The 27,957-nt window shown below is 48.1% G+C and overlaps 2 protein-coding genes across 3 annotated transcripts; both read left to right on the forward strand.

Annotated features, from left to right (window-relative positions):
• Positions 3,366–6,868, forward strand: LOC8077911 (PHD finger protein ALFIN-LIKE 2). 2 transcript variants are annotated; one of them, XM_021447250.1, is made up of 5 exons: positions 3,366–3,886; positions 4,585–4,617; positions 4,722–4,947; positions 6,235–6,334; positions 6,424–6,868. In XM_021447250.1, exons 1-5 carry the CDS (start codon positions 3,622–3,624, stop codon positions 6,673–6,675), a joined length of 876 nt encoding a protein of 291 aa, XP_021302925.1. In that variant the 5' UTR covers positions 3,366–3,621; the 3' UTR covers positions 6,676–6,868. The 2 variants fall into 2 exon arrangements, with proteins under 2 accessions (XP_021302925.1, XP_021302926.1); XM_021447251.1 differs by having other exon boundaries at positions 3,368–3,886; positions 6,238–6,334.
• LOC8062722 (subtilisin-like protease SBT1.7) lies at positions 8,340–10,784 on the forward strand. The gene has a single exon (XM_002439639.2). It carries the CDS (start codon positions 8,340–8,342, stop codon positions 10,617–10,619), a length of 2,280 nt encoding a protein of 759 aa, XP_002439684.1. The 3' UTR covers positions 10,620–10,784.

Raw genomic sequence — 27,957 nt, forward strand, 5'->3', positions numbered from 1 at the left:
GGATAGTCCTGATATGCCTTATCTACCTTTGTTACAATGTCGTTAATGTTGTTTGGTGTTCCCTTTTCAAATAGTGCCTGAATTGCTGCAAAAAAACCAAGATCCAATACATTAAGGTAAGGAGAATTGGGAGGTTGGCATGTGAGCCTAATGTCCCAACCATCTGCTTGGGCAGCCTGAACAAATGCAGGGTCATTCACTGCAATGTGGGTTCTAGCATTGTCTTGTTGTATGTATATGGGCAATCCTTTCTCTTCTGCAGGCCACTTTGCTTTGATTGCCGGTAGAACCTTGTTCACAAGGAAATCTCGGCTCACTTCCTTTCATACCGACGTCATGGCTTTTGTTACAAGGGTACCTACAGATGAAAGCAACAGCTATTTTTAGATACACTCATGATTCATGCAAGACATGCAAGGAAACAAAAAAGCAGCTATTTTTAGTACCTGCGTGTCCCTGTTTGGGCTCCATCTCTTTGCTAGCTCTAATGTGACAAAAGGAAAAATGCCTAGTTTACCATCAAAAGTACAGTGTCCATTCTCATCAAATCTAGGCCTCGTAACCACAGCTAAGAACATCACTTTCTCAATAAAATTTTTGCTTTTCACTGCTCGTTGAGGTCTTTCTTCATCATTTGCAAGGTAATATTTTTGGTTCCTACGAGTCCTATAGAACCACTTTTCATCAATGTACACAACATTGTACAGTGGCTTAAAAGACAAAGACTGATCACTCAACATGGACAAACAGTACTTGACGCGGGCCTTCTTATTGTCATCAGTCAAGCTAAACTTGAGGTCATTAGTGTGCCGGCGAAAATAACCTTCTTTGAATCAGTTATGAAGTGTGCTCTTCTTAACACCCAATGCATTAGCAAGATCCTGAAAAGTGCTGCGCTGACTAAGAGGAACATCTTTTATGGCTTCCATGTCTATTTGTACTCTCTTCCTACCACAATTCTTAGACCACTTGTTTCCTACGTTATTTATTCCACCATCTTTTCCTTTTTTCCAAATTTTCTGCACAACTCTTAGCGGCACACCAAACTTAGCAGCAACTTGGCTTGACACCCCATGTTTTAGCCTAGGAGGATCAGTCCTTGACAATAGCTCTAAGTATATGCTGATCTTCAAATCATCTGGATAGTACCTCCGTTTATTATTATTGGAACCTATAAACCATAAGCAAGGACTGGTCGTTACTGTTGGAAACTAAACCTGACACCTATCCGAAAGACATATGCATACTATTCATCGTCCGGCAATGAACAGAACTGTTTCAACTGAACCTAAACAGACATGCCATGCGTACCTTGCTGTCCTCCATTGGCGGCATGTACTTGCACTCCTTCTATGCCTCCATCATTCACAGTAGGAGGAGCATCATCTGGAGCCTCTACTTGGACATCTTCTGGAGCATCATCTTGTTCTCCATCTGCTCCTTGGCCATCACCTGAGATATGGAAAACAGATTGAAAAAAGTTCAAATCATGCACAGAGGGAAGACACAGCAGATCGAGGATCATGACTAGGTACTCACCTTGATTCTCATCATTCCAGACCATGGCATAATCGAGTTCATTGGCAGGGCCATCCCACTCTCCTACCTCGTCCCAATCTATAGGATTTTCTAAAGCTGATTCTAGTGGATTTTGGTTCAAATCGATCTGTACCCCACGCATGGTTGTAGTACAGCATGAATGAGAGGTAGAGAGTGATGGAAGCATTCAGTGATCCTATATATAGACCGTGCAAGGCTAAGTGAGATGTCTGTCGCGAAATTTGCGTTTGAAATTTGGTTGCCGCGAAGAAGAAAAAGAAAAGAAGAGAAATTTGAGCGCGTTCTGTGCATGTTGAAAAGGAAAGGATGAAAACTTCGCGCGGTGAATAAGGAAGGAAGAGAATTGCGCGCGATGCCAGGCATGGTGAAAAGGAAAGGGAGAAGATTTCGCGCGGTGGAAAGGAAAGCTAGGCATGCGCGCTAACAGAGTATGGGACGGGGTTAGAGCATCTCCAATAGTTATGAAATTGGAATTTACCATTTATTGGAGTTTGCCAAGTCCCTAAACGTTTTGCCAAAGGAAAAATAAGTTCATCTCCAAGTGTTTGGCATTTTTTACTTGGCATTTTCCAAAATAGTGGACCCAACTATTTTTGTCCGGGAATCTTTCATCTTCGCGAGAAATTCTCTCGCGCGTCGCGCGGGCGCTTTCTTTTTCGTGCGCAATTCTTTCGCCCGTCGCGCGCAATTCCTTCATCCGTCGCCACCAATTCTCTCACGCGTCGCGCGGCCGTGTTCATCCCGCAAGTCCACGTCACCGCTTGGTCTAGGTCGTCGAGATCTGATCGAGGCAACAGTCCCAGGGTGCACCGCGGCATCCAAGTCCCAAGGTTTCCTAGCCTCGCGTTGCTGCAACAAAACGAGTCGGCGATGGATCTCCTAGCTGGCGTAGTGTCGCGTGAAGGAAGGAGAGGAGGCGGCGATGGATCTCCTAGCCTCGCGTCGCTGCAAGAACAGGAGGTAGCGATGGATCTCCTTCGTCCCCGCACGAAGAATGGAGGCGGCGCGCGAAAAAAGGAGGCGGCGCGCGGGGAAAAGAAAAGAGTCGCGCGCGGAGAGGAGTCACAACCAGATTTTTCAATTTCTCCTACTAACGTGGGGTTCTCCTAGTGTTTTAGCATTATAAACTTTCCCTAGTAAATGCCTCCTAGTGAGGATTCCCTAGTGTTTGACTAGTGGTAGTGTTTTATTACTAACTAAAAATACTAGGAGAACTCCACCATTTTGGTAGTGAGTCATCTCGCGGGAAACTACCGCGATATGGGGACTACGGGCACGACAAGGAGTCCAAGATTCTCGAGATATCAAAATTGCCAAGCCATTGTGCCTATGCAAAAATGCCAAGTTTGCAAAAATGCATAAGTCAAATGTAAAACTATTAGAGAGCGATTTTAAAGATTTTTGGCAAATTTCAAGAATGCAAAGTCTAATTGCATAACTGTTGGAGATGCTCTTAGTGAACTATAGTTGCTCGGTAATACATCGGCGGAGTAAATGGAAACGGCTAATTAAGGGAAATCCTGCATGCGCCTCCTTTCCTTGGTCATCGCATCGCACCCAAAGACGCCCCCGATAAATGGATGGAGGGAGTACAGTAAAAGAGAAGTACTCCTCTATATCAAAATAAATGCATACCTCGTTTCTTGAGGTGTCAAACTTTTTCTAATTTTGACCAAATATATATATAAAAAACTCATACTTATGATGTATAATAAGTACTATTGGATTGATAATAGAATATTCATAATAAATTTATTTAAAAATATATAAATATTGATATTATTTTCTATAATACTTGATTAAAATTAAAAATGTTTGATTTCTTCGTATTACGAATGGAGTAAAAGCAAAAAAGAAGAAGAAGAAGAAGCAGCAGCAGCAGCGTTCACACAACGAAACCGGAGATGACTTGACCCAACGTGGCAGCATTTTTCCCGTGAGGCCGTCACACCCCAACCCACTTCCCCTGCCATTTCCTGTCTACAGGAGTGGACGCGTCGGTCTCGTATCCGCTGCCTGCGCAGGCCTGCTGCTCGACGCTGCTGGCGTCTACCGGCTAGCATGGACTCTCCCCCGCCCCTGCTCGCGAGCTCTCCACGCTCGGCGCTACCGGACCATCCTCTGCACGGCCAGGCTACGGGTTCTCCTCCGCCGCCCCTGCTCACCAGCGCTCCATGCTCGCCGCTACCAGCCGAGCCGCTCCTGCACGGCAAGGCCACGGGAGCGCCCGCGGCGGCGGCGTTCTGCCCGCCGTCGTACACCGCGGAGTGGATCTTCAGGGACTTCGCTTGCCGCCGCGCCGCCTTGGTCCGCGCCCTCACCTCAGGTCTACAAGCACCCTGCCCTCGCCGTTCTTCCTATTCTTGCGATCTTGCCCCTCGTGGATCTATACACCGAAGCAGTTCCTCGATCGGTCGATCCCCACAAACGAGTGCTGATTTTTTTTCTCTCTTTTTCTGCATTTAAACTTCGCTTTGGTTTGTTCACTCACGGTAAAGTGATGAACTTTATGGCCTTTTGTTTCTTTCATGCGTCATGCGTGCTGATCGAACAAGTATCAGTATTATAAAGTTGTTTTTACGCTTTATTTACGGCATTACAAACTTGGTCATCTGCAATCTGCTTCTAACAGACTGCAACCTGGTGCGTTGAGGTTTATTTCCACATGAACGGGGAAAAGAAAGGAATTTCTCAACAAGCTGAAGAGCACAGTTGGATTATAAAAAAGAAACACAGCTGATCATTGTTTGTTTGACTGCATTTCTCAAACTTGACGCTTTCTTACAAGTTCGGAATGAAAATGCGAAATTCCTGTAATTCTCTGCAATTACTTCGTTGTGTTGACTACCTTTCTACCTCAACTACTACTAGAACATTATGTGATTGTGCTATTCCATTTTTACTGCGCTGCTGCATACTTGGTGCTGTCATTTGTAGATAATCTCATGTCAACAGTCAACCTATGTCCCAAATCTTAGCTGTGTCACTATCAAACATTCAAACTAAACATTGTGTACTGTGCAGATGAGAAGGCGTTCTCTCGCAAGTGCAACCAAGGTGGGTGACTGTTTGTGGGACCTCGCTCGAACATTTCTTATTTCTCAAATGCTTGAGATCGTGTGACCAAGTGAATGGATTCTACTTTGTTGTTTGGCTTCTAGGTACATCAGAGACCCTGTATCTGTATGGCAATAGTGATGTGAGTTGGGAGGTGCGGCCACAGAAGTTCATGCCGCTGGGGCAGCCTGAGCCAATGATGCTCGGCATCAAACTAGTGAGGGGCAACATGAAACGCATAAAATGGCTCAGACACATCGCCATGCACTGTGACGCATGGCTCATTCGTATCTCCTCATTCCTTGGTGCCAATTTGGAGACTAGATCAAGGTATTATCCTATTTCTGTGTACCCCAGTTCTAATAATTTTGTTTTATAGATCACGTATGGGACCAATGAGCAGGTGAGAAGAATTTTAGTGTCGACTAAAAGTTTCTGAAAACTCACCAAGATATGTGTCATCTCTTTAGCTAGTACCTCACAACATATCGTCAAGCGTTATTGCCACGCTCTGTATGTGTTTCTTGAGTATGAAAGTTTAATTACCATGCTCTCTGTGTGCATTTGTTTTCTTTAGTCTGAAAGATTATCCTATACTTTGAAGGATTAACTGTGCTTAGATATTGTCAAGAGATTTTAGTTTAAATTCAATACGTGGGATCACTATCAGAGAAGTGAAGACATTGAGGTTTAGCATACAGAATGCACCTGCCTTCTGCTTTCTCATAATTTGCATTTGAGTTTAAATGCACATGCGAAAAGGAGTATAATCCTTGATGCCTACGGTTCTTGTAAAATACTACAACCATTTTGTCGATCAAGTAGTACTTACATGCTCAGTGTTATTGCCACGCCTTTGCAAATTGTCTCTAATTGTTAAAAAAAAACAACCCAAATAATAGTTTAGCAATAGCACAAACTGGATTTTCTTCTCAGGATGATCTTACTATTCGTGTTCCATTATTACACATTATGGCAGTAAGCATACGCAAATTGAATTTCTACCTTTTTCATGTTGGCTTTTAGCTATCCTTAATATAAAAGAAAAACTAACTAGATGCCTTATTCGCATGTGTAATAGATTTGCTTGGGTGAAACAGTTTCCACCAATTCTTTCATTTGGATTAGGCTTTTTTTGTGAGGACATAAGACCTTTAACATACTCTTGCTGTCTTCCAGCCAGTTTCACAATTAAATGTCCAAAGTTGGCAAGTACTCCTCTATATGGGAACCAATTTAATATCAATAGTAATGGTGTTGCTAGTATTGCATGGACTTTTCATACCTCGTGTCAAAATTCTTCTTTTCTTCCCAGGTCATCATACATTTACCTAGTAAAAAAACCTTTATAGCAAAATGGAAATGTTGGCTTATTTGGTATGATTATGTTCAAAACACCTTGTTTTTAGAAAGCTCTTTACCTAGTGATTCTTTTATGCCACATCATTCACATGGATTATTGTCTCACTTTCGATTACAAAACCGTTGAACTATGTTCTTGAAACTGTTCTGTCAGATTTCAGTTACTAGTATTTTGCCCTGCATTGCTGTCATTTTTTTATGAAAGCTCTACCTGAAACCTTTTTCAGAAGCAATGATTTGATCATTTTTGTTTAGCAGGCAGCGTTTATCTGATAGGATGAACAGTCTGCAAACTGTTCTTGAAACACTCATTGCTAGTGACACGTATCAACGCATATGCCGTGTGGAAAAAGCGGTATGATGTTATGTTGCTTTTTTGTTTCAAAGGAATATGGTAATGTCCAATTTTCTTATGCAATGAGTTATTGGTTGGTTGTTGAACAGAATGAGGATGAGGATGAAGGCTGTGGTACTGAGCCAACCATCTGTGCAAGCTGTGGCAGCGGCTACCATGCAAATGGGTTCTGGATTTGTTGTGATGTGTGTGACCGTTGGTTTCATGGTAAATGTGTGAGGATAACAGCAGCTCAAGCGGAGAGAATAGAGCACTATGAATGCCCTGAGTGCTGCTCCGACAAGAAAGGGCATGATTACAATGTGGACCCAATGCTTTCTGTTCTGTATAAGCGATACTAGATATGCCCAAGTCGAATTACTAGTGCATTTGAACTCTTCTGGACTTCTGTCATGCTATATAGCTTTGTTGGGCTAGTTGATATTGTTTTGAACTTATGTGGTTGCTGCTTAAAGCTTGGACTGTTTATCTGCAGCCAGCATGCACTATATTGTTGCGTACTAATCCGTTTTAGATATTGTGCTAGACTTCTGATCTCGATTTCGTACTTCCATCGATCGATGTTCTTATTGGTTATTTGTTGTTACCTCAGTACTGAATTGTATAGATTACTTTAGCTTTGTCCTAATCCTAAATCAAAACGTCTATAACTTTGACCAAATATGAACATTGTTTGACTGCCCTATTGGATCCTTTCCAATTAAAGAGGGAAATGTATCGTGGCTCCTTAAAACTTCTCTTTAATTCTCGTTTGGGCTCATGAACTCCCAAAAGTGATCATTTGGGTCTTTCAATTTTTGATGTGATTCATTTTAAGTTCACTCTATGTCTAATCACGAATCCGAATTTATACTTCTCATGAACCACTTAGAAAATTTAGAAATCTATGATACATTTCACTCCAAATTAAATACCTAGGTGTTGTCTTAATCTCTTCACTATGATAAACTTAGGTGAGAGGACATTCAGTCTCTAATAGAAGATAAAAATCATCAAGAGAATTGTTGGGTGCCAAGGCAAACTTTTATCATATGTGGGGTGGAATTACTTTGATTAAGACTTGCCTTGCTAGTATTCTTTCTACTTAACAAATGTCCTTTATTAAGTTTCCAAAATGGACCATTAAGCGTTAACAGCAGCCTCAACACTACTGGATTTCCCCTATTAATTCTAAAAAGATTTAGACAAGAATATATTACAGTAAACAAGTTCAATAAAATACACTAAGGATATTTCATAAAGAATTTAACAAAATACTAATTGATTGTTGTAGACACTACTGCGTTTGTTTATATATTTGATCAAAACTAGAAAAGTTTGATTAATAGTTTTGAAGAGTTCATCTATATGAGTTTATTCTATTGTTTTATAGACATTTAATTGCATGGCTCATCTAGAGTTGAAAACCGAGACAAAAGGATTTCATCATGTACATGAAACTCAATTCTTCTCTTTTATAAAAACATTGACATATCATCGGAAATGCTTAGTATATAGCAACCTACTAAATGCAGATAAAACTCATATAGAAGTCCTACTGAGACTGGCCATAAGAGTTTGACAGCTTAATGATCATAGAGAATTCATGTGCAATTGGTGGGTGACGATCTAAGATGTTCTCACTCTTCCTCGCCGCGCTTTCTGTGAGACTTAAGTCCCATTACTAATTAATGGTCACAACCCCAAATGTTTCAAAAAAAGAAAAACACAAACCCAAGGTTCGGGCGTGGCGCATCTCACACTAGGAGTCCAGAAGGCAGCGGAACGGATGCTGTTGCATTTTATGAGTCCAGAAAGCATTGCACTCACCATGCATTTGACATGTTCATGGTTTCTCGGGTGGTCTGGCCCTGTATCTTGGGATCACGCATGCGTGCATGCATGGTATAGTAGTCATGCGGCGAAGACAAGATGAACCATTTTGTACGTCCAGTCCACGGAGTATATATATAATAAGCTTCAGCAACGCCAAACGCTATCTATGTCAAATTCGTGCTCGCAAACCATGGGTCGCTTCACGATTTCGCCCCTTGCATACGCCCTTGTATTGGTCGCCGCGGCGTGCCCCGTGCTGGCCTATGTCCCTCACGGCGCCGCGGCACCGCGGCGGAGCACCGGCGCCGCCCGCGAGCATCACGCCAACGCCCGAACTTACATCGTCCTGGTCGAGCCTCCGCCTGCGAGCACCCAGGAAGAAGACGAGGCCGCGCACCGCCGGTGGCACGAGTCGTTCCTCCAGAGCTCCGGCGGCGGTGTCCGCCGCCGCGGCGTTCGCCACTCGTACACCAGCGTGCTCTCCGGCTTCGCCGCTAGGCTGACCGACGACGAGCTCGCGGCCGTGTCCAGGAAGCCAGGGTTCGTGCGCGCGTTCCCGGAACGCAGGGTGCCGCTCATGACGACGCGCACACCGGGGTTCCTCGGGCTCACTCCCGACGGCGGCGTCTGGGACGCCACCGGCTACGGCGAGGGCACCATCATTGGGTTTCTGGACACCGGGATCGACGAGAAGCACCCTTCGTTCCGCGACGACGGCATGCCGCCGCCGCCGCCCAGGTGGAAGGGCGCCTGCCAGCCTCCTGTTCGGTGCAACAACAAGCTCATCGGCGCGGCGTCGTTCGTCGTGGACAACACCACCACCGACGACGTCGGCCACGGCACGCACACCACCGGCACTGCGGCCGGCCGGTTCGTGGAAGGAGTCTCGGCCTTCGGCCTTGGCGGCGGTGGCACCGCTGCCGGGACGGCACCCGGCGCGCACCTGGCCGTGTACAAGGTCTGCGACGCCCAAGGGTGCTTCGAGTCCGACTTGCTGGCCGGGATGGACGCCGCCGTGAAGGACGGCGTCGACGTCCTCTCGGTGTCCCTCGGCGGCGTCTCCACGCCGTTGGACAAGGACCCCATCGCCATCGGCGCGTTCGCGGCGGTGTCCAAGGGCGTCCTCGTCGTGTGCGCCGGCGGCAACAGTGGCCCTCTGCCCTCCACGCTGTCCAACGAAGCGCCGTGGATACTGACCGTGGCGGCCGGGTCTGTGGACCGGAGCTTCCGTGCCAGCGTGCGGCTCGGCGACGGCGAGATGTTCCAAGGCGAGTCACTGACTCAGGACAAGCACTTCAGCTCCAAGGTGTATCCGCTCTACTACTCAAACGGCATCAACTTCTGCGACTACTTCAACGTCAACATCACCGGCATGGTGGTCCTGTGCGACACCGAGACACCGGTGCCACCGATGAGCTCCATCGAGGCGGTCCGCGAGGCTGGCGGCGCCGGCGTCGTGTTCGTCAACGAACCAGACTTCGGATACACCATCGTCTTGGAGAAATACTACAACCTCCCCATGTCGCAGGTGACCGCGGTGGACGGCACCAAGATAATGGGCTACGCCATGAAGGGTGCGTCCACGGCCAACCATACGGCAACGATCGTGTTCAACAGCACAGTCGTCGGCGTGAAGCCGGCGCCGATCGTGGCAGCCTTCTCGTCGCGCGGCCCCAGCGTTGCCAGCCCAGGCGTGCTGAAGCCCGACGTCATGGCGCCGGGGCTCAACGTCCTCGCGGCGTGGCCGTCGGAGGTGCCCGTCGGGGGCCCCGAGTCGAACAGCTTCAACGTCATCTCCGGCACGTCCATGGCGACGCCGCACATCACCGGCATCGTGGCGCTCGTCAAGAAGGCGCACCCGGACTGGTCGCCCGCCGCGATCAAGTCCGCCATCATGACCACGTCCAGCGCCGTCGACAACGACGGCAACCAGATCATGGACGAGGAGCACCGGAAGGCGAGCTTCTACGCCCTCGGCGCCGGCCACGTTGTCCCGACGAAGGCCGTAGACCCCGGCCTGGTGTACGACCTCGGCGTCCGCGACTACGCCGGCTACATCTGCAGGCTCCTCGGCGAGGCGGCCCTGAAAACCATAGCCGGAAACACCAGCTTGACCTGCACTGAGGTCGAGCCTATCACCGGGGCGCAGCTGAACTACCCGGCGATACTGGTGCCGCTGCGAGCTGAGGCGTTCGCCGTGAACCGGACGGTGACGAACGTTGGGCCGGCGAAGTCGAGCTACACCGCCAAGATCGAAGCGCCGAAAGGACTGACGGTCAAGGTGGAGCCGGCGGAGCTGGAGTTCACCAAGGAAAATGAGAGGAAGACGTTCACGGTCACGGTGAGCGCAGCCGCCGGAGCCAGCAGCGAGCAGAAGCTCGCCGAAGGGGCCCTGAGCTGGTTGTCCCAAGACCATCATCACGTCGTGAGGAGCCCAATCGTGGCCGACTCCAGCCTTACCCTGAGTTGATTGCCACGACTGCGTTGTCCATTGCGTGCGCGCGCGCGCGCATGTACCCTCCGTAAAAAATGTAACTCTTACTTTTGAGCATTATTCAAACATAATGTCAACTTCAAATAAATATATAAAAATACTAATATTGATGATTCTATCATTAGATGGGCAATGAAATATACTTTTACAATAAATATATTTGGAAATTGCTACTATTTCTATAATAGTTAAATTTTAAGAAAGTTCGATTTAGACTAAACTCAGGATGATATTTCTTTTAGACAAAGAGAGTACAGGTGAAGCCTCATGTCCACATGTGCATGTGCTAGAATAATCCGTCACGGCTATATATATGACTAGCATGCACTCATAATTTTTGCTCGGTCCAAGCTTGGCTCGGCCTAGCCTCGATCCTCCATGCTCATCTTCCTTTCTGGCTCTCTCGCCTTGTGTCTCTCCAAAGTCACCTCTCATGTTGTCCTTCCCACTACCATTGCTTCTCTCATATCCTACCTATATACAGTGATGTCTCCATCGGCTCTTGCACATCTCCTCTTGTATCCATCTTCGTCCCAACCTCTCTAGCCGCAGCACGCCACTGTTGCACCCCTCTCATTGTCTTCTTCGTCTCCGATGATCTCTCCATCGCTGGATCTTGCAGATCTTCCCTCATCCTCCTCACTCTTGTCCTTTTGTACTCTACTCTCGTCTCCCCCTCCCCAAACCTAGATATCTCATTGATCTTGTCACTCACTGTCAGTGGTGCTCCTATTGCAACGTGTCTTCACCTCCGCCTCTCTGGATCCAGCTATGTAGGTAATTCAAAACCCTAAACCCTAGATCTCTTCTTTAGATTTCCCCCAAACCATAGATCCCTAACCCAATCTTGGTTCTTGTCTTATTTGTTTGTTGTAGGTCATGTCGGTGCCCCATGTATCATTGAAGAACAAGGCCGAGAGGGAGAAAATGATGAGGTTCAGGTGACCATGGAAATCCTCATTGCGTGCGGGCTGACCCTCGACAACGTCGACGGTGTGGGCGACGATGTTGCTGCCTTGTTCAGAAGTAGTGCTGCTCTAATTAACTTCGAGGCAACGCCAGGTAGTGATGTTGTGGGCCCTAACAATCATGACTCACTCACTTCTACCACTGTCCACTAGTAAGCTATCCCTATCTACTGTCAACTTCACTAAAGTCTTTGAAACTATGAATAGTAAACCTATCCATGTTGCTGGAATTTGCAAATTGTCTAAGTTTAAGTTGTTTGCTAATTCTAATGTTGGCACTGGCCATTTGCTTAGGGATCAGAAATCATGTAGGAAGAAGGCAGATCATGCTGCTATGGTTCAAACTAGGCTTGATTTTAACCCTGATGGATCTCTTAGAAACTAGGAATATAATCCTGATGTTGCTAGGCTGAGTTATGTTGCTTGATTGCCAAACTTGATCTTCCTTAGCATTAGCTGACACAGAGGCCTAGGATGATTATATTTGGCGTGCTCACAACCCTAAATATGTTAGAGTCTCTAGATTTACCATATCTAGAGACTTGCTTAAGCTATAGAATGAAAAACACAATCACTTTTAAAATGTTGTTTTTCCTGGTGCGTGTTCTATTGTTTGGACTTCTGATACATGGTCTGATAATGCTAAGGAAGATTATATTACTGTTGCTGCTCATTTTATCAATGCTGACACCTCGATATCTAGCATAGTTCCAAGGTTCCACCACAACTGAGCTTGGTGAACTCATTTGGCAAACATGAGCTCCTCCTAAATGCAATTTTTTTGCATGGCTAACCTACAAAAATTGCCTTTGGACTGCTAACCGCCTACAAACTTGTGGATGGCCAAACCAACATGTATGTAGGAGAACCGATGAGTGGATTTGGAATGCCATTAGTTTGTGGGTGGGTGGGTGGAAACTTCCCATACACAGAGCATCGATGGGGACTCGGTTCCATCTCACATTGTCGGTTGACAACGAGCAAGTCCTCTAGACTACTGACTAGAGCAGTCCAATCACTGTCGCTACTTGTTGCTTGGGAGTTGTGGAAGGAAAGAAACTCAAGAATTTTCAACTATTGTCACGCTCTTACGCAGAAGGCATCATTTCAGAGATGAAGGATGAGGCGAGGCTTTGGTACCTTGCAGGAGCTCAAGACCTAAGAGAGATTGTCCCAATTATGTAACTGTGTCTTTGTATCTTTGTGTTTGTGCTAGGTGCTCTACTTCACATCACGACATTTTTTTTCCTTCTTTGCTTTGTTGCTAAGTCTGCAGATCTCCTGCCATTCCTTTAAAAAGGAAATAGAGGATACCTGTTCAATCAGTTTCTTTGAGTTACTCTGCACTTTCATAACATAGTCACATCACCAAACTCCACCATGGTCCATGGCCAAGGCAGTCAACGAACATCGGAGAGATGGTCAAGAATCACACCAAAATCGAGAGAAGCTACAGGTACAACACTGGTGGAGCTTCATTGAGGCCAAAAAAAGGCCTCCCCGAACTTTACAAGAGTTTCGTACTTGACCATAACAAGATATTGATAAATTATCTATTTTGCTACTATCTCTTAGAGCACCAGTGCATTGTTAGTCTCAACCAAAAATCATGGTACACGTAGATGAGAGTGAGTCTGAGACACTGGTCCCACAACACGAGCATGCAGGTGAGTGTAGTATCTTTTCCGGTCTTTTCACATTGTAGGTTTCTTTATTTTCTACTTTGATGTGGTCTCAAGCAAGTATTGATGTCTCTTTTCTCCACAACACAAACTTCCACTACTGCTTCAACTTCTGTTAGATGAGGCCTACGGTTCTTGTGCAGGTCCTTTTAACAACTGTGATACCATCAATCGCTGATCAGACATCCGGTGTTGATACGACATTGAGGCAGTATGCTAATTTAGAGTATTGGGAAGGCCCATGTAAAGCTCTGCTATCCCATCCCATGTAAAGCAAGTATTAATTTCGAGATATTTTTTTAAAACATAATTAGTCCATGGTTTAATAATGTGGTGCTACAGTAAACATGTTGCTATGCGCTTCGGAACAACACTGTTGCAGTTCTGATATCCAAGAGCACCACACTGTTGCAGTTCTGGCTGAATATTTGAAAATTTGGGAGATGGTTCAGGAAGTGGTTCTGCAACCTAAAGTGACTGATAAGCACAAGTGAAAATTTGAAGCCTCTGGAGATTTTTCTACTAAATCAGCGTATAGGGCCTTCTTCAATGGTGTTATCTTGTTCGAACCCTGCAGGTTGATTTGGGGCAGCTGGGCCCCCAGGAAGTGTAAATTCTTCGCGACAGTTCTGGCACCTACTGCTCTGTCGTTTTGGACTTCCTGACATAGGTCCTCAACCAAACTCGACAGATTTCTTTGATTGGTGGCTTCAGGTCGGCAGCTCTTTCAACAAGGAAGTTAAACGGGGCTTCAACTCGCTGGTTTCTTTGGGTGCTTGGATTCTTTGGAAAGGTAGGAACGACAGGGTTTTCAATGGCATCTCGCCCAATCTGAGTCGTGCCCTTTGAAAGAGCATCTAGGCCCCTAAGTGATTTCGGTGATTAATGACATTGTTGATTACTATGACTAACGTGTGTTTTGCAGAGGCAAAGTCATAGGTAAGGACATGGTTTATAGGTACTCGATGGACAGGGACGTACATGCCTACTTAATAGTGGAAATCGTTTCGGTTTTTGAAGGATAGATGGACATCGTCGAGACTAGACTAGGTCTAAGTGCCATATGGTGAAGAAGGGCACTTAGAGTAGTTTAGGACTTTGTTTTCCTTTGACCGTACTATTAAGAGGGGCTTTGATCTAGTAGCTTGACTTAGGCAAGGCTTTAGGTTTAGGTGTGGTGCACACTTGGTAAACCTAGCACTAGGCAGCTCAGAGATAGTCCTTAGATCGAGAGGAGCAAACTTCGTGTTGAAGCGATCGCGTTTCGACGAAGTTTGGGTGCCCAAAGGGGCACCGGACGCTGCACCGGACGCTCTGTGAGTGCGTCCGGTCAGGTCCTTAGCCGTTAGAACAGTGCCGTGCTTAGGGTTAGGCACCGGACGCTAGCACCGGACGCACCGGGTAGCGTCCGGTCCCTTACCCAGGGAGCTTGCAACGTTCCCCTGAGCACCGGACGCTAGCACCGGACGCACCGGGTAGCGTCCGGTCCCATGCGCAGGGAGCATGTAAAGTTTCCCTGAGCACCGGACGCTGCACTGGACGCTAAGAGTTTAGCGTCCGGTGACTTGTCAGAGAAAGTGCAGGTAGCCGTTATGTCACACCGGACGCTCGGTGCAGTGCGTCCGGTGCAACATAATGTGCGTCCGGTGACCCCGTTTTCAGTGGAAAACGGTTGGCCGACCTTTGGACTTTGTGGATGGTATTTATACTTCTCCACCACGTCCATGAGAGTTCTCTTGCCCATTTGAACATCAGAGAACCTTGTTGTGGAGCAAGAGAGTTGCAAGAGCTTAGAGGGGATTGAGTTTTGAGTGATTTCTTGAGAGAATCCTACTCTAGTGAGTTCCAAAAGTCAAGTGTGCATCCACCACTCTCTAGTGCCTTGTTTGGGACAAGTGAGAGTTATTTGCATGTTACTCTTGGTGATCGCCATCACCTAGACGGTTTGGTGGTGATTGGAGGCACGAAGATCACCCGGAGTTCTTGTGGGTGGCTCGTGTCAAGCTTGTGAGCGGTTTTGGGCGATTCACCGCGACGGAGTGTCGAAGAATCAGCCCATAAAGAGCACTTGGTCCTTGCGCGGACCAAGGGGGAGCAAGACCCTTGCGCGGGTGCTCCAACGAGGACTAGTGGAGAGTGGCGACTCTCCGATACCTCGGCAAAACATCACCGAGCATTTTCTTCCACTACTCCTTTACATTCTAGCATTTACATTGTGCCTTTACTTACTTAGAATTGCCTTGCTAGAATAGGATTGGAACTAGGTTGCAAAACTTTTGTCCGGTAGCTCTCTAGGACACTTTAGGCACAAGGGGTGAAATTGGAGCTTATAGGTTGCTTAAATTTTTAGAGAAGCCCAATTCACCCCCCCTCTTGGGCATCTTGATCCTTTCAATTGGTATCAGAGCAGAGTGCTCATTACTTAGGCTTCACCGCCTAGAGAAAGATGTCTAACGGGGATGGACCGCCACCCATGTTCGATGGGAATGACTTCCCGTATTGGAAAATACGGATGGAGTCATACCTTGAGGCATGCGATGTAAAGTGCCTAAAAGCCGCGACCGAAGGGTTTGCCCCTCCGGAAAGAGCCACCGCTCTTACTCCACAAGAGCAAGAAAACGAGAAGTGGAATGCAAAGGCCAAAAACCACATCTTTAGAGGTCTTTGCAAAGAGGTGTTCAACCGCGTTCGGAGCCACAAAACCGCCAATGAACTTTGGAAGGAACTTTGTGCACTCCATGAGGGAACAAAGAGTGAACGCGAGGAACGCTATCACCTAGTGATGAACAAGCTTAATACATTTGAAATGCTTCCTAAAGAAAATGCTAATGAAATGTATTCTCGCTTGAATGTCATTGTAGAGGAGCTAAATGGACTTGGGCTTACACAAATGAGTACGGCGGATGTAGCAAGGAAGATACTATGTGTGCTTCCCATTGAGAAATATGGGCACATAGTAACCGTGCTTCATCAAGGCGATCTTTCCACCGCTACACCAACCACCATATTGGGGAAGATCAATGCTCATGAGATGTACATGCATATGAACCCTCAAGATGGCTCCTCGTCGGCCAAGAAAGAAAAGAAGGACTTGGCTCTCAAAGCTTCTCACAAGGGCAAAGCCAAGAAGATTGAAGTTGAGTCATCAACTTCAAGTGATGATGATGCATCTATTGCCCTCTTGGTGAGAAGAACCACAAAGATGTTGAAGAAGCTCAACAAGAATGGAGTCAACTTTGACTCTAAAAAGAAGAAGTTCTTCACAAGTAGCAAGAGGAAGCCCATCTCCGAGATGGATTGCTACAATTGTGGTGAGCTTGGTCATCTTGCTCATCAATGTCCAAAGCCCAAGAAGGACAAGTACAAGAAGAAGAACAAAGAACAAGATGACTCAAGTGATGATGAGAAGAATGACAAGAAGCAATACAAGAAGAAAGGTGGCAAGAAGAAGGAGCACTACAAGAAGAAGAATGGCAAGGCCTACATTGTTGGTGATTGGCTCACCGACATTGAGAGCTCAAGTGGTGACTCCTCCGGCAATGAGAGTGATGATGAGAAGGTTGCCGCCATTGCCATTGATGCTCCATCACCATCATCTTCACCACCATCTACATCCTCTACACACCTATGCCTTATGGCTAAGGGTGACCGGAAGGTACAAAGTGAGGATGAGAGTAGTGAGAGTGATAGTGAGTATGAATCACCTTCTTATGATGAACTTGTAAAATTGCTTAACAAATACACAAAAGTCATAAGAAAGACTAGAAGTGAAAATGAAAAGCTTGAACTTGAAAATGACACACTTCTAGCAAAGCTTAAGTCTAGTGATGAGCTTAGAGATCAAAATGAGATCATGACCACTAAGCTCAAGGAGCTCAAACTCTCTCTAAAAGAGCTCAAAGAAAAACATGATAAACTTGAGAGTGTTCATGATGAGCTTATCACTAGATATAGAGCAATGAAAGAAGAGCTAACAAATCTAAAAGCAAACTATGACAACCTTGAGATTGCTTATGAACTTGCAATTGATGAAACACATGTTGCTACTAACAATGTTGCTAAGCTTGATGTAGCCACATCTTGTGATGACTTACTTGTGGAGAGCACAAGCAAATGTGTTGATTGCAAGGGCAAGAAAGTGGTAGTGGCCGAGAGTTATGAGGACACTATCAAGCTCAAGGATGAAATTGTCATGCTCAAGAAAGAGCTACAAGAACAAGTCAAGCACAAGTCCAATGTGATTGAGTCACTTGATCAATACAAGAAGCTTGCTTATGAGAACAAGTTGCTCAAGGAAGAAAATCAATATCTCAAACTTGGTTTGATGTATGATAAACAAGAAGAAGATGAGACATTCATCTTGGATGAGTTAGCTAGCAACAATGACCCAATCATCAAGAAGCTAACTCAAGAGAACAACAAACTCAAGAAAGAGAAGGAACACCTAACCATGGGGTTAGCAAAATTCACAAAGGGGAAGGACCTTCAAAGTGAGCTTTTTATGAACACCGTCATGAAGATGGACAAGAGTGGAATTGGCTACAAGGCTCATCAAACAAAGCTCATCAAGTCTCTAGCCACTCATGATCAAGCAAGCAAGCCAAAGCCAAAGAGATGTTTTGAGTGTGGTCAAGAAGGACACTTTGCTCATGAGTGTAAGGCACCACTACCACCACCCTTGCCCAAGCATGCAAGACCATTTGCCTTCAATGCTCACTACATTGTAAGGAAAGACAAGTGTGGCAAGGTCAAGGTTAGCTTCATGGGGCCGCCAAACAAGCAAAGGCCAAAGAAGATTTGGGTGCCAAAGCAACTAGTAGAGAAGGTCAAGGGCCCTAAGAGCAACTCCAGTCCAGCATGCAAATTGGGTCTCTATTTTTTTCATTTGCATGCTGGGCTGCATACAATAAGGGCCTGAAATGGAGTCCAACTCTAGCCCAAAATCCATGGTGGCCCCGCCCGTGCCCCGCCCACGCGTTGCGCCGCCGCCCGTGCCCCGCCCGCGCGTTGCGCCGCCGCTCGCGCCCCGCCGCTCCCAGGACCACGCCGCCCCGTGCCGTCGAGAAAATCCGCGATGCGCAAGTGCTGGCGCGGCCTCGCGCCCGCCGCCGCCGTACTGCTCGCAGCGCTCGCGGTGGCTGGGCTGCGGCCGGCGACGGCGCACGCGCACGGGCGGCCGCCGCTGCGGTTCGGGCGGGGGGAGTGTTCAAGGTGGCCATGTTCGCGGACCTGCATTACGGCGAGAACGCGTGGACGGACTGGGGCCCCACGCAGGACGCAGCGTCCGACCGCATCATGGCCGCCGTCCTCGACGCCAAGAACCCAGGTCCCTGCCGATGCCGATCACCTCACCGATGCTTCCTATGCATCTGTAAAGCTGCTGCCGTTTTTATTTCTTCCCACTCCACTCAACTCTGCTTGTCTCTACTTGACTCAGACTTCGTGGTGTACCTCGGCGACCTGGTGACGGCGAACAACCTCCCGATCCCCAACGCGAGCCTGTACTGGGACCGCGCCATCTCGGCCTCCCGAAGCCGGGGCGTCCCATGGGCGGCGGGGCGGAGGGCCGGGTCGCGGGCGCGGGGAAGCAGCGCGGCCGGGCGCCGAGGGAGCAGGCGGCCGCGGCCACGGCGGGCGAGGAGCGGAGGAATCGGCGAGCGGCTCGGGACGCAGAGCCCGGCCATCTGACCGGACGAGGCGGAGGCAGCGAGCATCGCGCCGGTGCCGGCGATCTAGAGGCTCCGGCCGGCCTGCCCGCCCGACGAGTGCTGGAGTCTCGGGGGGCGGAGTGACGCACTGGCGTGACGCTGCCAGCGGTGGCCGCGGCCGACGGTGGCGTCAGGGGAGAGGGAGACCGCGTCGGGGCGCGGTGGCCGCGGCCGGCGGTGGCGTCGGGGAGAGGGAGGCGGGTCCTATTCTTGGGGGCCTCCAACTACAATTTGGGAGCTCTCCTAAAATAAGAGTCCAACTAGGAAGTCCACTGGAGTTCTTAAACTCCTATAATTTAGGATGAGGGCCTGCTTAGGAGGTCCATTGGAGTTGCTCTAAGCAAATATGGGTCCCTAAATCTCAAGCTTGATCTCTTGTGTGTAGGTGAACTACAAGACCGGTGGATCACATTGGGTAATTGATAGTGGTTGCACTCAACATATGACCAGAGATCCTCGGATGTTCACCTCTCTTGATGAAGATGTTGACAACCAAGAGAAGATCACATTTGGTGACAACTCAAAAGGGAAAGTCAAGGGACTAGGAAAAGTTGCTATTTCAAATGACAACTCCATCACCAATGTGCTCTATGTGCAATCTTTGAGTTTCAACTTGCTCTCGGTTGGACAACTTTGTGATCTTGGATTTGAATGCCTATTCAAGAAGAAGGAAGTAATTGTGACCAAGGAAGATGACAATGAAGTGATATTCAAAGGCTTCCGACACAACAACTTATATGTAGTTGATTTCTCATCAAATGAAGTTGATGTCAAGACTTGCTTATTCACCAAAACTTCACTTGGGTGGTTGTGGCATAGAAGGTTAGCACATGTTGGAATGGGCACACTCAAGAAGTTAATGAAGAAAGAATTGATTAGAGGCTTGAAGGATGTGACATTTGAGAAGGACAAGCTTTGTAGTGCATGTCAAGCGGGCAAACAAGTTGCAAACACTCATCCAACCAAGGCCTATCTCTCTACTTCAAGAGTGCTTGAGCTACTTCACATGGATTTGTTTGGACCAACCACATATGCTAGTCTTGGAGGCAACAAATATTGCTTGGTCATAGTTGATGATTTCTCCCGGTACACTTGGACATTCTTCTTGCAAGACAAGGCCGAAGTTGCATCAATATTCAAGAAGTTTGCAAAGAATGCCCAAAATCAATTTGATGTGAAGATCAAGAAAATCAGAAGTGACAATGGCAAAGAGTTTGACAACACCAACATTGAAGAGTATTGTGATGAAGTGGGAATCAAGCATGAGTTCTCCTCAACATACACACCACAACAAAATGGGGTTGTAGAAAGAAAGAACCGGACATTGATCACCTTGGCAAGAACAATGCTAGATGAGTACAACACTTCGGAGAAGATGTGGGCCGAGGCAATCAACACGGCATGCTATGCTTCAAACCGGCTCTTTCCACACAAGTTCCTAGAAAAGACACCATATGAGTTGCTCAATGGGAAGAAGCCCGATGTCTCATTCTTTAGAGTGTTTGGGTGCAAGTGCTACATCTACAAGAAGCGCCAACACTTGGGAAAGTTCCAAAGAAGATGTGACATTGGCTACTTGGTTGGCTATTCATCAAAGTCCAAGGCATATAGGGTCTTTAACCATGCCACAAACATGGTTGAAGAAACATTTGATGTTGAATTTGATGAAACTAATGGCTCCCAAGGAGCAAGTGATAATCTTGATGATGTAGGTGGTGAACCATTGAGGGATGCCATGAAGAACATGCCGGTGGGAGACATCAAGCCTAAAGAAGATGATGATGATGTGCAAGTCATTGAGCCACCATCCACCTCACAAGGTCCACAAGATGAAGACAAGGATGTGAGAGATGCCCATGAAGACACTCAAGTCACTCATGAGCAAGCGGTGGCACAAGCACAAGATGTTGATGCTCCCCAACCAACCCCTCAAGTGGCACCAAGAAGAACATCACATCTCCTCCAAGATCACTCTCAAGATCTCATCATCGGGAGTCCATCACGTGGTGTAACTACTCGTTCAAGACATGCTATGTTTATTGAACATCACGCTTTTGTGTCTCTTGAAGATGAACCAAAGACTATAGAGGAAGCTCTTCGTGATGCGGACTGGATCATGGCCATGCAAGAGGAGTTGAACAACTTCTCTCGCAATCAAGTTTGGACACTTGAAGAGCGACCCAAAGATGCAAGAGTGATTGGAACAAAGTGGGTCTTCCGGAACAAGAAGGATGATCAAGGCAAAGTGGTGCGCAACAAGGCAAGACTTGTGGCAAAAGGCTTTTCACAAGTGGAGGGTCTTGACTTCGGTGAAACCTTTGCACCGGTGGCAAGACTTGAAGCAATCTGTATCCTACTTGCATATTCATCTAGTCATAATATCAAACTATTTCAAATGGATGTGAAAAGTGCCTTTTTAAATGGTTATATTAATGAGCTTGTCTATGTTGAGCAACCCCCCGGTTTTGAAGACCCTAGGTACCCCAAGCATGTCTACCGGTTGTCCAAGGCACTCTATGGCCTCAAGCAAGCTCCTAGAGCTTGGTATGAGAGGCTTAGGGACTTCCTCATTGAGAAGGGCTTCAAGATTGGGAAAGTTGACACAACACTCTTCACCAAGAAAATGAATGGGGAAATCTTCATTTGCCAAGTTTATGTTGATGATATTATTTTTGGCTCTACTAATGAAGATTTTTGCAAGGAATTTGGTGATTTGATGTCCAAGGAGTTTGAGATGTCCATGATTGGCGAGCTATCCTTCTTCCTAGGATTTCAAGTCAAGCAAATGAAGGAAGGGGTCTTTATCTCTCAAGAGAAGTACACTCAAGATCTTCTCAAGAGATTCAAGATGATGGATTGCAAGCCAATCAAGACTCCCATGGCATCAAATGGGCATCTCGACTTGGATGAGGGAGGTAACCCTATTGACAAGACTCTCTATCGCTCCATGATAGGAAGTCTACTCTACCTCACCGCATCTAGGCCTGATATAATGTTTAGTGTGTGTATGTGTGCTAGATATCAAGCAATGCCTATGGAATCTCACTTGATTGCGGTCAAGAGAATTCTTAGGTATCTAAAATACACACCTTGCCTAGGCTTGTGGTATCCCAAAGGTGCAAGATTCCAACTTGTAGGCTATTCCGATTCGGATTATGCCGGGTGCCGGATTGATAGAAAAAGCACATCCGGAGGGTGCCACTTCCTAGGTAGATCACTTGTCTCTTGGATGTCAAAGAAACAAAATAGTGTTGCTTTGTCAACGGCCGAGGCGGAATACATAGCCGCCGGTGCTTGTTGTGCACAAATACTCTACATGAAACAAACTTTGCTAGACTATGGAATAGTACTAGACAAAGTACCCTTGTTGTGTGACAATGAAAGTGCCGTAAAACTTGCAAACAACCCGGTTCAACACACCCGCACAAAACATATTGACATCCGCCACCACTTCCTTAGGGATCACGTTGCTAAAGGTGACATATCCCTAGAGAATGTGGGAACGGAAAATCAATTGGCGGATATCTTCACAAAACCCCTAGATGAAGCTAGGTTTTGTAAGTTGAGAAATGAACTTAATGTGCTTGACCTTTCCAACTTCACTAAAAGATAAAAGTTGTGTGTTGAATCTTGTAAATAACTTTTGCTTTGCATATCATGCATACTAAAACTAAAAATTCAACTTGCATGTAGGGCTTGTCTAACATGGTTAAGATAACCCCCTTGAGTGTGTGAAAAAGCTTAACCTTGGATCAAACTTGACAAGCATTAGTTTACCTTCAAGTATTGCATTACAACTCATATCATATGCATGCTTGATTATTGACCGTTTCTTTTCGGTTATTCGTTGAGCATCCGCTGTGTTCGTCCATAGTTAGGGGGAGCATTCCAAGCTCATTGTGATTTAAACCCCTAGCTTTATGGCCATACGATGCTCCTTGGTGATTTTCTCGAACTATTTTCTTAAAAATCTACTAAGCCTATGGCTAAATATTTGGTAAAATTTGAGGGTTTGAGAGAAGTCACTCATACCAGTTCCATTTTGTATTTAGTTGTGTGCTTTTGAAGATGGAACTTGGTTGGGTCAAAGTCAGACGTGGTGCTTAGTTCAAAAAGTGCTCAGAGGAGCACCGGACGATGCACCGGACGCTGCCTCTGAGCGTCCGGTGCGGTGTGAGTGCCAGATTGCACGCACCCGACGCAGGAACAGTGTTCTTGGAGCGTCCGGTGTGGTGCGTCCGGTGCTCACCTGATGTGACCTGAAGCACCGGACGCTAAAGCCAGCGTCCGGTGCCCATCGTCCGGTGCAAAACCAAAATGCAAACCTCTCTGCGCATGAGTCCGGTGGTCACCGGACGCGTCCGGTGCCACTTTAAGAGCGTCCGGTGACCCCGCGGCGGGCGGATAAAACCCGCGCCCAGGGGCTTCGAGCGGGCGTTCCTCTCTCTATTCCGCCGACATCGCCTGAGTCGCCCGTGCCCTAACTCCGTGAAACCGCCGCCGCCGCCGCAGTTCCTCCCTCCTCCGGCGATCTCTTCCTGCCCCCCGCGGCCAGATCTGCTCAGAGAACTTTGCCCCATCCTTCTCCTCCTCCGCGCAGTTTCATCTCGAGTGGATTTGAAGATTTGGGTAAGATCCTTGATCTTTGCCCTTAAGGTGATTGTCTTAATGTCTCAACGGATTAGAAAAAGGGTTTTTGACTCCGATCTTCTTCGTTAACCCACTGCAACACCTTAAAGAGGAGGTTCGCGTTCTCCGGCAGTTTCTGATCGTAATATCTCCTCCGGATTGCGTCTCGTCTGTCGATCGTAAGCCGTTCGCGTCCATATCTTATCTATTCTTGCGATCCATAGGCTTATCTCATCTCTAGTTGATACGATTGCTTATATAGACCTTATCTTGTCAATTCTCTGCAGTTCATTGTTCTCATTTGCCAGTCAGTTGCTTGTCGGACGCTTGATTTGCTATGGCTCGTACCAAGAACGTCAGTGGACCGACAGCCGGCTGAGGAGGTTCCCCAGGAGGCGATGGTGGAGGTGATCCTCCTCGTCGTTTCTCAGCGGCAGAGAAAGGCAAGGGAAAGAAGCTGGCCACCAAGAAGCGCAAGGCCAGTGACAGAGATGCAGAGGTCGCAGAGGCAGTTGCAGCAGCAGCTGAGGCAGCCGAGAGGGGTGGTCGTTCTGGTTCTTTGAGGATCGGGGATGATCTTACGCCACGTCAGAGGCGTGCAGTACTTGAGGCAGAGGCTTTCCATGGATCCTCTCCAAGCACCGTGACGATTGGAGGACAGAGAGTCAGGCTCGTGGTTAGGGATCCTGCTCAGGAGGACCCAGACACTGAGACAGAGACCCAGGCAGAGGGTCCAGCAGAGGGACAGGAGCAGGAGCAGCCACTGAGGAGGTCGACTCGTACTCGTACTCAGGCCACTCCCCGGACTGGTACACAGGGTCAGTCCACTTCCACCGCTCGTGCCACACCAGCGAGAGGTACACCAGCTTCACGCCCGAGGCCAGTCAGGATCCACAGGGATCTTTCTCTTGTGTCAGCCAGAGAGATCCAGCAGCTGAGGTTCGTTCCGTTTCCCACCTGGTTTCCAGCTGCCAGGGATCCTAGAGCCGGTGCCAGGTTCTACACAGTCATCCAGGAGGACATCTACGAGGCACTGGTTCGCTCTCAGGCTCAGTTCAGGGAGCACAGAGTGATCGACCTAGAGATACTGGGGAACGTGGTTGGAGCTGATATTCGCCAGTACTTTACTTACCTCCACGGACTTCCAGAGTTACTAGCACTCCCCGGGACTTACTGTGAGCAGTGGGTCAGAGAGTTCTACGCGTCAGTGTGGGTTTCTCCAGATCACACCTATATCCACTACGCACTGGCGGGGACAGACTACCGAGTGACAGCTCAGAGGGCTAGAGAGGTGCTTGGACTGCGAGCCTCTCCCACCAGGATTCACCAGCTGTGCTACGGGAACGTGGATCCCCCTCGTCGTCCTCACGGTGGTGAGATACCACCAGTTGACTTCGTGGCTCCCTGTTTCCGTGCACCTTTTGGGGAGGGCTCCAGCAGGACAGTGGCAGACTTGACACGCCCAGCCAGGATCCTCGACTTTGTGTTGAGGAAGACTCTTCTCCCCAGGACAGGCTACAGAGATGGATTCACTCGTATGCAGCAGTGGCTCGTCGCTCACCTTATCTCCCAGACGCAGTTTGACTTGTGGGATCTTATCGTCTCAGAGATAGAGGACACCATCTCAGAGAGCTTCAGGGGCCGGCGTCAGTTGCCCTACGCACATTGGATCACCCTGCTTATTCTTCGTGCTAGGCCACTGCCCCTGCCAGCTCACTTGCAGAGGGAGTTGACAGAGTCAGACACCGTCTTCCCCCACTACGACCCCCGGCAGATGTTGAGAGCGCACCACGACCTTCGCGGTGCACCGCCTCCTCGTGCTCCACGTGGGCCGGTGCCCCCACCTTCTCCTAGGGGCACCCGCAGTACAGCAGCAGTTGATGAGACAGAGGAGCAGCAGGATATTGCTATTGGGGCATTCGCCGATGCAGAGGCAGAGGGCGAGTTTGACTTCGCCTCAGACAGTTCAGACGACGACTATCAGCCGCCAGTGACTGACCTTCCTCCCAGAGCTCACGACCACGAGGTAGGCGGTTCTTCGAGTGCTTCAGACCCCGCCCTGCTTGCTATTCTAGAGGGGATGAGGGCAGATCAGCGCCGTGCAGCTGAGGAGCAGGCGAGACGTGACAGGGATCAGGCTGCCATCAATGCAGCCATGCAGGCCAGGCAGGATGAGCTCCAGCGTCAGCTACTCACTTTTCAGGAGCAGCAGCTTGCTTTCCAGGCCCAGCAGACAACGATGATGGCCGCTCTCATGGCCGCCTCCGGGATTCAGCTACCGCAGATCCAGCTCCCAGGCACGTCGACTGTCAGGCCACCTACTCTTGCGCCCCAGACTCAGAGCCCGTCTCAGCAGCCGCTCCAGCTACCAGCTCAGAGTCAGCCGTTTTCGACGCCTCAGCACCAGGTCTCTCAGGGTGCTATCTCTTCAGGCTTTGAGCAGGTACCGCAGTTTACCCCTCTCCGCTCAGGCTTCACACCTCAGTCAGCTTCAGCGTCACAGCTTGTGTGGGACTCGCAGACAGATCCGCACCTCAGCTTCACCTATAGTGCTCTGACTGGTGACCCTACGCCTCCTCCTCTGCAGGCTCCTGCAGTCTTTACGGCGCCAGTTACCACTACAGAGCTTCTGTCGTCGTCAGTAGCGTCGTCCGAGCAGCTTGCACCGTCTACTACCGTTCCAGAGACGACAGCTACAGCGACCGAGTCCGTGCCAGCCTCGTCAGCCGGACTTGAGCAGCCAGCACAGCCTGTGACAGCGCCAGAGCAGACCCGGACCGCTTCTCCAGCACCTGCAGCTTCAGAGGGTCATTCCACCTCCTCTGCCTCGACGGCCGATACTTCAGATGATGCAGCTCGCTTCGTTGCCGCGCCGAGGGACTCTTCTGCTCCGCCTCCTCCGCCGACTTCTTAGGTTTTTGGCGTTTGATGCCAAAGGGGGAGAGAGTGCGTATGAGAGAGTTAGGGAGAGATAGAGTTAGGGGGAGCTAGAGAGGGAGTTTATTCTTTTGAGATACTCTTAATGTGTGCTACTTCATCATGCATCATGTTTATCTTTATGCATTGCACTTGTGTGAGATACTCTGGTTATGAGACATGATTTGTGCTTAATGTGAAATCTTAATGTCATGTGTTTTGGCTCATATTATCTTTGCTTCCGCGTTTCGACTCCGATTTTTTTTTATGAGCCTTATGTGTTTTTATCCTGTCGTATACCTCTCACATATTTGGATGCAGGGTATTGGACTTGGTCGATATAAGCATCACTAATCTCGTTGGTCTTATTGTAGTATGCTTATTGAAACCAAGTCACCTTGAAAACCTCAACTCTTTTCATATTCGAGGTTGTCATCAATCACCAAAAAGGGGGAGATTGAAAGAGCATCTAGGCCCCTAAGTGATTTCGGTGATTAATGACATTGTTGATTACTATGACTAACGTGTGTTTTGCAGAGGCAAAGTCATAGGTAAGGACATGGTTTATAGGTACTCGATGGACAGGGACGTACATGCCTACTTAATAGTGGAAATCGTTTCGGTTTTTGAAGGATAGATGGACATCGTCGAGACTAGACTAGGTCTAAGTGCCATATGGTGAAGAAGGGCACTTAAGAGTAGTTTAGGACTTTGTTTTCCTTTGACCGTACTATTAAGAGGGGCTTTGATCTAGTAGCTTGACTTAGGCAAGGCTTTAGGTTTAGGTGTGGTGCACACTTGGTAAACCTAGCACTAGGCAGCTCAGAGATAGTCCTTAGATCGAGAGGAGCAAACTTCGTGTTGAAGCGATCGCGTTTCGACGAAGTTTGGGTGCCCAAAGGGGCACCGGACGCTGCACCGGACGCTCTGTGAGTGCGTCCGGTGAGGTCCTTAGCCGTTAGAACAGTGTCGTGCTTAGGGTTAGGCACCGGACGCTAGCACCGGACGCACCGGGTAGCGTCCGGTCCCTTACCCAGGGAGCTTGCAACGTTCCCCTGAGCACCGGACGCTAGCACCGGACGCACCGGGTAGCGTCCGGTCCCATGCGCAGGGAGCATGTAAAGTTTCCCTGAGCACCGGACGCTGCACCGGACGCTGAGAGTTTAGCGTCCGGTGACTTGTCAGAGAAAGTGCAGGTAGCCGTTATGTCACACCGGACGCTCGGTGCAGTGCGTCCGGTGCAACATAATGTGCGTCCGGTGACCCCGTTTTCAGTGGAAAACGGTTGGCCGACCTTTGGACTTTGTGGATGGTATTTATACTTCTCCACCTCGGCCATGAGAGTTCTCTTGCCCATTTGAACATCAGAGAACCTTGTTGTGGAGCAAGAGAGTTGCAAGAGCTTAGAGGG

This window comes from Sorghum bicolor, chromosome 9 (genome assembly GCF_000003195.3).
Source record: "Sorghum bicolor cultivar BTx623 chromosome 9, Sorghum_bicolor_NCBIv3, whole genome shotgun sequence".
Lineage (NCBI taxonomy): Eukaryota > Viridiplantae > Streptophyta > Magnoliopsida > Poales > Poaceae > Sorghum > Sorghum bicolor.

Coding starts and splice junctions, on each gene's coding strand:
- LOC8062722 (XM_002439639.2), top strand. CDS start 8,340: ATGGGTCGCTTCACGATTTCGCCCCTTGCATACGCCCTTGTATTGGTC.
- LOC8077911 (XM_021447250.1), top strand. CDS start 3,622: ATGGACTCTCCCCCGCCCCTGCTCGCGAGCTCTCCACGCTCGGCGCTA. Junction 4,948..6,234: donor AATTTGGAGACTAGATCAAG/GTATTATCCTAT, acceptor ATTTTTGTTTAG/CAGGCAGCGTTTATCTGATA. Junction 6,335..6,423: donor TATGCCGTGTGGAAAAAGCG/GTATGATGTTAT, acceptor GTTGTTGAACAG/AATGAGGATGAGGATGAAGG.